The sequence below is a fragment of the Brassica oleracea genome, chromosome C6 (assembly GCF_000695525.1).
Source record: "Brassica oleracea var. oleracea cultivar TO1000 chromosome C6, BOL, whole genome shotgun sequence".
NCBI classification, from domain to species: Eukaryota; Viridiplantae; Streptophyta; class Magnoliopsida; order Brassicales; family Brassicaceae; genus Brassica; species Brassica oleracea.
This window is the reverse complement of record NC_027753.1, coordinates 20,872,233-20,884,221: the sequence shown is the minus strand read 5'-3', so window position 1 is coordinate 20,884,221 and position 11,989 is coordinate 20,872,233. Positions and strand designations below refer to the sequence as shown.

Sequence of the window (11,989 nt, the reverse complement as noted above, 5' to 3'; positions counted from 1 at the left end):
AAAATCAATTCTACATGTACTAGGATGATTAATGCCACACGGCCATATGAGTTTTAATGCAATCAGATTTGAGATCATGTGTTTCTTTATGCTGGCCGATCAGTTGTGAATGCAATACCATGTTCAGATTCATGCAGAAACGATTTTAAAACATTCCTATGATCCTTAGGGTTTCAATCTTTAATTTTCTATCAATCTTATGTTTAAGGTTTCAAGGCCTTAAGTATTTTCAGTTTCAGACAGATTAATTCAATCAATCTAATCATTCCTAAACCTCAATTCAAATCAAGCAATCAAGACAAGCAAGATCGGCTAGTGTTTCCTTTAGGGGTTAGGGTTTTCGATTCCTTAGTTTTAGGGTTTGCCAATTTCAGATTTAATCAATCAACAAACAAGATAGGTTCTAATAGGAATCGATTCATGTTTCTAGTTATTAGAGATTGTCGATTTTAGTCTTAAGTTTCTTTTAGGGTTTCATGGTTTCCATAATGATGGAATTAGGGTTCTTACTCTCTAAGTTCTCAGATTGTGTTTATACCTTAGTTTAGTAGGGGTTTATGAACCGGACCACCAGAGAACGGATGGAACTTCAAGCTGAGATGATCGGACGTCTGCTGCCTCCTATCGGGTCGCGGATGGAGTCGATCGCGGCTTGGAGGTGTCTCGGCTGATCGGGGATCGGAGCTCGCGGGTTTCGGGTTCGATCGCGAGCTGGGTTGCGGTCCTTCTCGGTCTGGAACGTGATCTGAGAAGCTGAGATGGGTCTCCTGGGTTCTTGATGAACAAGGGACAAGGTTTAGGTTTAAGGTTTTGGTTTTGGATCGCCGGCTTAGACTTTTAGGTTTCTAGGTTTCGATTTTTGGTCTCAGGGTTCAGAGGCTATCGTGCTGATAACGTGTTGTGTGCAAGAGTGTAAATCGTGTGTCTCTTATCTTATTAATCTCTGAATCAAAGTGTTCCCTTATATAGGGGATACAAAGGATAGACAAAAAGGAAAGTATCCAAATCATAATCCTAGAGTGAAAAGGAAAACCTCCTAATAGATAAACATGAAAGATAAATGGAAACGTCTAAGCATAAGAGGCGGCCGTCTCTCTCTCCCCTTGGGCCGCGGTCTCTCTCTCTCTCTATGGGCTTCGGTCTTGGCCTTTGGCTTCTAGCAATCCACATTGTTCATAACATGATGGTATATATTCTAGTTTATACACAAAAGATTAGAACATTTTTTGTTACGTGCTTTAACTATAATTTTCTGTTTGTTATCTCTCCAAATTTTTCTATACAAATTATTGAAAAAAAAACGAAAAGTAATTAAAATGAAATAAAATTGAATGTGTCACAATTCCTCATCTGGGAGCGTAGGAGACGGTGATATCCATTGGCCGTTTCATATTCGCCGACCATTTCTCCGATTCCAAATACAATTGCGATATCTTTCCGGCGACTCTTCCCATCTCCGGTCGATTCACCGCCTCATCCTCCACGCACTCCAACGCCAACCGCATTAACTTCTCCACCACGGTCACCGGAAATGAATCCCCCAATCTCCGATCCATCCACCTCCTCAACCGCCCCTCTACATCACCACCATCTCCGCCGTCAACCACCGCTTTCGCCGTTTCAATCACCGAAGTCCGTTCAAAATCCCCGGTCGATTTCTCATACCTATACTTCAACGGCTCCTCCCCGGAGAGAAGCTCAAGCATCATGACTCCGAAGGCGAACACGTCTGATTCCTGAGTCGCAACCCCCGAAGCCTGAAACTCCGGCGACATGTATCCTCTCACTCCTTCGAATCTCACGGCTCTTGAATCTCTCGATCCGTCTGTTTCCCCGCAGAGCTGCGCGGTGCCGAAGTGGCAGATCTTCGCGTTGAAATCCGGCTCCGTCACGATCACCGCCGAGCTCTTGATGTGGTTGTGAACGAGATTCTCGATCTTTAGCCCCGTCTTGTTGTGGATGTAGTCGAGCCCGTGAGCTAGATCCGTCGCGATCTGGATCCTCGAGGTCCAATTCGATAGCACGGTGAAGTTAGGGTTCTTAGGGTTCCTTAAGCAGTCCGCGAGGGAGGCTCCGTTGACGTATTCGTAGACCAAGTAGATGTGATCGGATACAGAAGCCCCGAGGAGGTTGATGATGCTACCGTGGTGGCTCCGGCAGATATCGGAGAGGCGATCTTTGAGCTCGTCTTTAGCGATTCTTCGCCGGAACTTTCTTTGGAAGACGACAACCTCTTTCCCTCGCAAGGTGCATCGCCACGAGGCTTTGGATGAGGAGGAAGATAAGCGGTGAGCGAGGAAGTTGTTGGTGGCGGTGCGAATCTCGGAGACGTCGTATATGTGAGGGTTTTCGGGTAAGGATTGTCGGAGACTAGCGAGGGATGTTCGGCTTGCGATGGATGAGGAGGAGGAGGTAGCGGCGGTTTGGTTGGAGTTCGAGCTTGTTGTTGTTGTATCGGTGGTGCTCGTTGACGGAGACCGTTTCGTCGAGTTTTGTCTTCTTCGCGATCGTGTTCGAGTTGGCTCTGAAGCATTGACGCCCATTTTGGATTTACACATACGGACAAGGTTCCTTGTTTGAATGTGTGAAGGACTGAAGGAGTCGTAGAAGATCATACATTAGACGGCGAAGAGAGGCGAAGACGGAGACCGGCGTAGTATAGTGGACACGGATATAGGCGCATTATAGCGGGTAAGGAAGCAGTCGTCTCTCTATTTCTTTTCTATTTTTCATTTCTGTGTTTGCTTTCTTGTTGGGAATTTATAGAGGGCTTTTGCTTCCTCGTAATTTAAGCTTATTGAAACACTTTAACTCTAGATATACAAAATGTTAAAAGTAATGATAATTGAATATACTATGTCTGTATGGCATATAATAGCTGTAGCTTATGTTGAAAAGAGTCTGTTCTTTTTAATTGTAATCAAATACTCCATCCGTTTCGTATTAAGTGTCGTTTTAGAAAAAAAAATTCGTTACAAAATAAGTGTCGGTTTCAATTTTCGATGCAAAATTTATTAATTTTATGCATCAATTTATTTTTCTATTGGTTGAAATATCGTTAGGTGTATAGGTAATGGTGTTTTTGTATAAAAAATGTACAAAATTAATTGTTTTTTTAATCTGTGTGAACAAACCCAAAACGACACTTATAATGAAACGGATGGGAGCAGTAATTAACATTCCTTTTTATCAAAATATATGTTGTCCTGGTCGAGCTATGAGAAACTTTTTGAGCTGGCCTAGGATGCTTGAGGTAAAGAATATGATGATTAGTAATTCTTCTATAGAGTAAATTTTGTTGCCCATTTGATCATTCGTTATAGGTTGGTGAGCTTTCTAGTGTAGACTGTGGCCTACTCCACATGTTTTGAAGATAAACAAAATGATCAAATCAGCTCACGGAGACAAATTTCCATTAGCTTTACAAAGATCCATCTATCCGTGTCCATATGAATCCACTGAAAGAACAAAAGGAAATAGTTCACGCAAACCGATCAGATTAACGAATAAAAAGCTGCCACCCGCCACATGTTGACAATCAAAAATAATAAAAATCTACAGGTAATAATAAGTGACGTACAAGATGACATGAGTGTATGACGATTTTACCTTTAATGGAAATTTATGCAAATCGGTGGAGAAATAGTTATTCTCGTTCATGTGATCACGGTGATTGTGATCTCAATTGAGGTTCTTGGAGATTACCAAATGTCTCACTAAAAATGTAGAAACATACAAAATATGTAAATTATAAAAGTCTCATGATCCATACTGCAAGACTGCAAGTCCTGGTTTTCTATCAAATTAGTAATCAAGTAACGCCCATCCGTGATAGGTGTTACCTTCAGTTTCAATAAGAAACTAGAAAAATAGAATTACAGATTTGAATTATTTATCTCATTCTGAATAAAAAAAAGTTTGGACCACATTCTAATAAATTTAAGTGTTATAGAATAAAATCCCAAACCGTAAAATCAAGACGATTCTTGCCTAAGCCGGGTTCAGAGCTTAGAGACGCACGGCCTCTACATAGTGTCTTTTCAGCATATTATCTTCTATACAAGTACTTGGACAGTGGAAAGCTTAGGCTTCTCGCAACCTATACACCAAACCGAAGGCAAAAAAACGCACACAAGGTGCATCAGAGTATTATCTATTGTATCACCCTATGCTACTTAACACAATAGTTGCAAACAAAGTGTGTTACCTTCAGAGAAAGATCTTCAGAGACCATGGAACGGTACCTAATAGAACCTTCTAATGGGCAGCTTCCGCTTTTGATCATAAAGTTTGCATCACAAAGACTCGACACTTGAAGCAGAATATCAGACATCATGTTGTTACTCTCCTTGTCGTAACCCGTAGCTTCTTCTTCTCCTTCTTCATCTTCCTCCTCGCCTAATGAAGAGTCTCCTACAGAGGCAATGCACTGGAATATCGCCAATAGTCTCTCTAGTGGAAAGCTTCCAGGCCCTTTCATCACTGCTTCCTGCTCTGCCATTTCCTTCTTCTCCATCGATTTCTCAGATGCCCTGAGAAGGAAACATCATAAAGGAGAAAAAACATCAGATTCTATTCAAATACATCATGAGAGCACACCACCATTACCATTATCTACACTTGTTATCAAACTCAGTAACCAAAAGAGAAACAATGATACTGTTTCTAAGAACTTACTTGCGCTTTCTTTTACGATTATCCATGCCTCCTGTGGAGTCAAACATCGAGGCATCTAACGTTGCTGGGTTTCTCGAAGCGAGGAACGCCGCAATGAGAAGGTACTTGGCTGAAGTAGACATATGGAAGTCCAAGATCTCAAGTTCATCACCTTTCTCAGAACTGTAGCTGGCTTTCTGCCTTCTCTCGCCTCTGGTGTCACCATCATGAGGGCGACCTGAGACCCTGAATACCTCATTCAAACAAGAAGTAATATGCGGTCTAAGATTGCTATACAGCCTTCTCTTCAGATCTTCATTAGGCGAAATCGATAAATCATCAAGTGGTTCACAATACTGTCTGAACAATGATGACAAGGAAGTGGAAAGTTCTTCAACTCTCCTTGTGACTCTACAGAAAGGTCTCAATGCAACACTGTTTGATACACACACACACACAAAGAAACTGCATTAGTAAATAAAACATTTGAGTGAAGGTTAGAGAAAGCATCATACTATTAGCCTTACTCGAGAAACGCGGAGTACAATTTCTTGTTAACTTGATTTTTCAAGAAGATCTGACGAAGCTCCTCTTCAGAATACTCAGGGAAATAAACAGGTAGAGGGTCTGTGTACCCCATGTTTGAGTAATACACATCCGGTGGCAATCCGCTGATAAGTATTATACCAAGTTGAGGCATCTTCAGAACTGAAGACAAACTGAAAAGAAACTGCAGAATCATTGCCCCTTTGTCCCACTCTTTGATAAGATCCACATGATCAACTATCAAGTACACCATCTTCCCCATAAGTTTTTTCTCCAGCTTAGTAGAGTTTAGAGTCTCCACCACACTACTAAGCGCTTCTTTAAGTAAGTTGACGAAGTCAGATGGCTTGTCACATCGTTTTGCACTAGCATACCCATTTGAAGAACACTTGCTATGGAGCAGCAACTGATTCAGAATCGACTCGAACAAGAGACGGGGAGTGCAACATGTACGGCAGCTTGAATAGACGAAAGGGCGGTTGAGATGCGTGAACACCTGAAGAACAACACTTGTTTTGCCAGTGGAAGCGTGGCCGTAGAGAATTACTGGAAGAGCAGGGGAGTCCAAGGGGCCAATGAGACGAATCAGGTCGAGAATCTGAGAGCGTCTGCCTGGGAAACTGGAGAGAAGGGAATCCAAAGTGATGGATTCTTCCCCGAACGTGAGGTCAGCAACGGTTGGTGGGTGGGAGGGATTGGGTTCAGGGTTGTCACTGGTTACAGAAGATGAGAATCTAGTGCTTCTTCGAGTGACTTTCGAACTCTCTTCTCTCGTCATATGTGTTTTTTACCTGTGTCCAAAAGTCAGAATGTAACAAGAACACTGGTGAGCAAACAAGGTGAATCATTTATTTACAAAGAATAAAAGAAAATGCAAAATGGTAAAAGCACCCAGTAGTAGTATCAGTTGCAACTATGATGCAAAACCTCACTAAAGCAGCACAGCTTGCAAATAAACCAGTCTTCACTTACACAGACAAGAATATAAACTATACGGCAATGACGTAACACTATTAGCTGCGAATGAGAAGAGGAAGCATGATGATTTGGGCATAACCAAACATAAGACAACTGCATACCATTGATACTGGAAGAGCTAGACGTTATTCAGAGAGTAACATTCGTCCACTAAGTAAGATACGACGACCAAATCCAATGTACAATGTACTAAAGATAAAAGAAAGTCCATGCCCAAAATTGAATTCGAATTCGTACCGTTTTATCACGAGCAATTAGTGGGTGAGTCCTCTGTAGACGAATTGAGAAAGAGCCGCGAAGAAGAAGGTGAGGGGCTTTTAGGGTTTCTTTTTGAGAGAAATCAGAAAAATATCCCCGACTTGAGGGAAGAAGAAGAAACAGTGAGAAACCCACCAAGTCGTGTCCTTTCAGGTGAAATGGGAAACGACGTCGTTTTTGGAATCTTTATTTTTGCAAGTTCAATTGGTGGGAATATTTTCTAATTTTATTGGTCAAGATTATCAAAGAGTATTAATTTATTGGTCTAACTAACGAACCGAAACCGAAAAATACCCGACCCAGATAAACCTAAGTATCCGAAACCGCAGGACTAGTTTCACTACTTACATTAGATGGGAAAAATATTCTGGAAAACGCTCGGAAAATAGTAATGCACTACTTGTCTACTCATCCAAGAGTGAAAGTGATGAGTCAGCAAATAAAGCTAACTATGGAAGACTCATCTGCACAAGAAATTCAAAGTAAAGTTCAACCGCTAAGTCTTGAGACTTGGTCTTCTCTTTTTATTTATGTTTTATGCAAATAATTAGATCACTACTTCACTTCCTATTTGATAGGAACAAAGTAACGTGAATCATCTACTAACACAAATGAATTAAAGACTTCACCGAAACAAATTAGAACCTAGCTAAGGATCCGAATGATTGACATTAATGTTCATGACCCAGTAGCCATGAGGTCAATTTAGGTGTGGTCGAAGAGATGGATCAGTCCGAGTCATGGATTGGTTTCATTCTCATTGTGGTCCAATATGCATTGAGTTAAGGTTAGTTAACGTTAGTTCCAATCAAGTGAGCTAGGGTGGTACTAGACCGACTCAATGCATTTATGGTGAAAATCTATTGTTGTCAAGTAAGTTCTTGTACCATGAATTGGTTAATGAAAGTATGAAGTTGAGCCAAAAAAAAAAAAGCAACGTGAATCACTTTCCCATTATCTTTTCCATTATGCATTTGCTTCCAAGTTTGTAGGAACGTGTAGTTCCAATTTGTTTTCTATATAAATCAAAAAGCCAAAAAGAAAAAGCATAGAAATTTGCCTGAAAGTTACTTGTGTTCTAAGTTCTATTTTGCAGGTGTTTGTGATCAACAATTATAACCTTTAATAGAGGTTTATCAGAAAGAAAGTGTATTATGCTGGTCAGGTCACCATCTTCACTTCTATCAGGTACTAAAAAGGCATCTAACTGATATACTAATAGAAAATAGATAGTTAAATTTCTCAAAAATGCAGGCACAAAATCAGTTTTTAGCTTTATGACAGGATCGGTCGCGCTGTCCAAGCATCTTGTAGAAACCACCAAGTATTTCAGCATAGCTGTCAGTTTTGGTGAGAGTCAAAATTCTTTTGAAGAAGCTGTAAATAGTATTTGGGATAGTTTTGGATTCTGATGTCATCCACTTCCTTCTCTTTTGTTAGGAAGTGTTAAGTCACTTATAAGCATGCCATGCTTCATGTCAGATGCAAGCTTCATGTCACATGCAAGCATAACTGCAGCTGTACGCGAGGCCAGATGCATGACGGAAGATCTTGTCCGAATATCTACAGGCATTGAAGAGGCTGATGATTATCTCTGATCCTGATATGGCTTTTAAAACCGGTCCGAAAGAAGCACTGTTTATTTTCATAGGTTCTTGAAGTGAAAAATCTATGTAAGTAACCATAAAACATAGTTTGGTGGTGGAGGAGACTCGTTATTGTTGGATTCGTTGTTAAATCTGTATTCCAACTTGTAACAGACTTCAACAAGATGCTTGATTTGTTAACAGAGAATAAAGAGGACCCGGTGAGCAACTTGTCTTTAAATTCTGTTTCAGGTTAGGTAAGAACAAGTACATGGATGATGGAACAAACCATGACACATCTGCACCAGAATATACCAGATCTGTACTTATTTGTTCACTAGTACAGGTACTTGTCTATACATGACAAAAGAAATGCTGTAAATTGAATTGAAAACTAAAGTTTCCAAATAAAGCTGACAGATCGACAGATCCTTCATATACCATTTTCAGAAAGACAAGTTGAGTTTCTTTAAAGCAAAACTAAAAAAAGAGTGAACAAAATTGAGACTGGATTATTCACCATTGATGATTTACTGATGTACATATAAACATCATCCCCATACACCATCATCATCCACCTCTGCATTCCCTACTGGAATCATGTATTGTACCAGCAGAAGCATTCCTACAAAACTCTAAAATCGAGATACCGAAAAAAGAAGCATCATGGCGATAGAATCAGACAGCGGTTGCGATACCCTCAAATCTAGGACGTGATCTATGTGTTGATAGCCCTTCTTCCACTGACTTCCTCTTGTTGTTACTCACTGTTTGCTCCTCTTGTTGTACTACTTGCAAATATATTTGTTTTGGTTCTACTTCTGACTGAAGAGGCAAGATTTTGATTCAGATTTCTGTTAAATTTTTAACCTCTGGTTCAACTACTGCTGCTACGGTTCCACTTTCGTCTTTTGAAGGTGTTTCAATCTCTTCCAGCTTCTGGTTCTTCAACTTTGTTTTCATCATATGAGGTTTCAACTTGTTGAGATCAGCTAATCTTACTGGTTTCAAGAAAAACTCCTCAGCTCCTTCTTCTAAACATCTGTTCATGATTACCACAACTGCACATAAGCACAACCTAAAGAGGCACACACTCAAGCTTTAAAGTTTCAATCATTCATTGGCTCTTTACCTGCTGATCCTTGCAGGAACGTTCTCAGAGGACATTATTACTACTGGTATGTTCTTACAAGCTGATGATTCCTTCAAAATTATAAAACAGAAGTTTATATTAAAATTCCTGAATAAATCAAAAGATGTTATCAATCAACTGTACACATCAAATAGCATAAAGGAAAACAAATCACAAAGAGAAAAATATTCCTAATTGACATTCTCACTTTCTTGATTATACAAAAACAAACAAAACAAGTATACCTTGACTTCCTTGAGCAAATCATAACCAGTCATGCTTGGCATACAATAATCTGTAATTATAAGATTAACTTCAACTTCCTGTCAAAAAGTTACAATCAAACAGAATAAAACAAACTTCAACTAGACAAAAACTTGTAAACTTTTTTTTTTTTGCTAAAAAAACTTGTAAATTTAAAATTGAAATGATTCTTTTTTAAGAAAGGAGCAAACTTTTCGAACCTGGTGAATCACAGGAGATGTAGAAACTGCATCTGGGTCATTAATCTCAACACCTTCTCTTAAACCTAGAAACTCTAAAGCCTTATAGCCTGAATCAACAGTTGTCACTACAAAACACCAAGAACATAGAAAAGCTGAGATCTTTCTTGGATTCTTACAAGCTACAAAGACATTTCTTACCTTGACACGAAGCCTTTTGAAGCAATCTCTCTATAAGTTTACGGTCGAATAAACTATCATCAACAGCTAAAACATGAAACTGCGGTTCTGCTGCCATAACCATTGCAGAAATTTTAAGATTTAATCTTGAACCTTGAACCTTGAACCCAGATGTAAAGTCTCAGACTTTTTCTTGTTCTTTCACTCTGGGATTGCTGCTACTTTAATCTCAATACATGATGCGAGGAGGAAGATGAAATAAAAAAAGGGTTTGTGCTAAAAACAAGATCTGATTATATGTTTTTTTTTTCTTTCTTCTTCCACCAAATCATATGCAAAAGAGAGAGCGAATAAGAATAAAAGTAATTAGCTTTGAATTGTGGAGAAGGCAAGTTAAGATAGAAAAATGTTTTGTTTTGTAGGAGATTTTGTGGAGAAAGCAAGTTCAGAGGCAAGAAAGAAACAACGGAATATATACAATAATCAGAATAAAAATCATAAATTTATGGTGATTTTTAAGGATTAGATATGAAGTGAGCTTTGCTTTCTATACTACTTATACCACAACGGCTTTGTTTTTACATCAAATTTAAAACGTACATACAGAAGATTGGTGAATGTAAACAATAAGTTCAATAATTTTCATTGATTTTAATTTCAATAGTATTCTGTTTTCTAATCAAATGGTATAACGAAACTTAATTGGTAGATTTATAAGATAAAACTTTTTCTGGTTTTGTAAAAAATAATATTTTTGGTCAATGTACATGCAAAAATCTTTTTGGATATCTATACTATTAAATTAAATTTATATTATCTAATCTATTAAAATAGAGTCATACTTTTTATCTACTTAAAAATGTTGTCATTTAAATTTGAACATATCCAATTCTCACTATAAAATATATGACATTCATTATTATTAGATTAACATTACCAAAAATCTTTTCCCTCTAACTAAAAAGATTCTGTCGACTATCCATAATACAATAACATCAAAATACGCTAACGTAGTTATATTTGAACCTTCACCTTTATAAGTTCAAGCATGAATAAATTATATTTGAATCTTTCAACGTTCATTAATACAACTGTGTCTAATACTTTACGGTATATTATAATTAATACAAACATTTACACAATATGTATATACACATTTCATTTGTTTTTTCCTCTCCTCGTTGTCTCATGTTTGAATCTATAAAAGATAGGTAGGTCCTCATTAGAAATATTCTGATATATAGACATTTGCTTCTTCTTCTCCATGACTTCTCTTCGTCATGAATAAAAAGAAATATTTTGGTTACATGCAAAGAGAAATGAAAACAGATGCATAAACATTTATCATTCATGCATATTAGAAAAATCTAGTGTTCTAAAATACGGTTGGTACACCCGTATATATGCTGTTCAGTAGTACACTGTAATGTTTTTTGGTAACAACAGAATAATATGGTTATGGCTTATAAGGTATTTATACGGTATTTATACAGCGTTTAAATGACAAATCATTTTTTTTTCAAACTTAGATTCTAACAATCTTAACTAGAACAAACAATAAATTTTCTAACATTACGCTAATCTAATCTATTAAAATAGAGTTCTACTTTTTATCTACTTAAAAATGTTGTCATTTAAATTTGGACATATCCAATTCTCACTATAAAATATATGACATTCATTATTATTAGATTAACATTACAAAATATCTTTTCCCTCTAACTAAAAAGATTCTGTCGACTATCCATAATACACTAACATCAAAATACGCTAACGTAGTTATATTTGAACCTTCACCTTTATAAGTTCAAGTATGAATAAATTATATTTTAATCTTTCAAAGTTCATTAATACAACTGTGTCTAATCTTTTACGGTTCGACAGCCTGGTCGTGACCATCTTCCCTATCTCACTCCGTATCCACATGGACGGGGTCAAACATGGTAATTAAACATATTTTTTTTTTCATTAAAATTTGATTCATTATTAAGCGTTTGTTCTTTTTATTAGGTTCAACCGATCTGGGAACGGGATCAGCGCATGGATCAACTGTATGATGTACTCGGCCCTCGACAAGGAACATCCAACTTTCACTGACTTCCCTACCGACAAGCAGCATCTGTGGTTTCGTCAGTTTGCGGTAAGTATTCTAATTTTTTACTTATATTTTTAATCTTTAATATAAATTTTCTACTAATTGTGTTTTTTTT

General features: G+C 37.8%; 2 protein-coding genes and 1 pseudogene across 2 annotated transcripts; all 3 read right to left on the bottom strand.

Moving 5' to 3' along the window:
- Positions 1 to 1,109: 1,109 nt before the first annotated feature.
- On the bottom strand, positions 1,110 to 2,901 carry LOC106296536 (lysM domain receptor-like kinase 3). Its single transcript, XM_013732683.1, has one exon. The coding sequence runs from the start codon at positions 2,613 to 2,615 to the stop codon at positions 1,347 to 1,349; it is 1,269 nt and encodes a 422-aa protein (XP_013588137.1). The 5' UTR covers positions 2,616 to 2,901; the 3' UTR covers positions 1,110 to 1,346.
- A 1,006-nt stretch (positions 2,902 to 3,907) lies between these two features.
- Positions 3,908 to 6,574, bottom strand: LOC106296699 (origin of replication complex subunit 5-like). Its single transcript, XM_013732902.1, has 5 exons — positions 6,418 to 6,574; positions 5,184 to 5,993; positions 4,678 to 5,091; positions 4,208 to 4,532; positions 3,908 to 4,099 (listed from the first exon to the last, which is right to left on the bottom strand). The coding sequence occupies exons 2-5, from the start codon at positions 5,978 to 5,980 to the stop codon at positions 4,049 to 4,051; spliced, it is 1,587 nt and encodes a 528-aa protein (XP_013588356.1). The 5' UTR covers positions 5,981 to 5,993; positions 6,418 to 6,574; the 3' UTR covers positions 3,908 to 4,048.
- Positions 6,575 to 8,443: 1,869 nt separating this feature from the next.
- On the bottom strand, positions 8,444 to 10,331 carry LOC106298386 (annotated as a pseudogene).
- Positions 10,332 to 11,989: the final 1,658 nt, after the last annotated feature.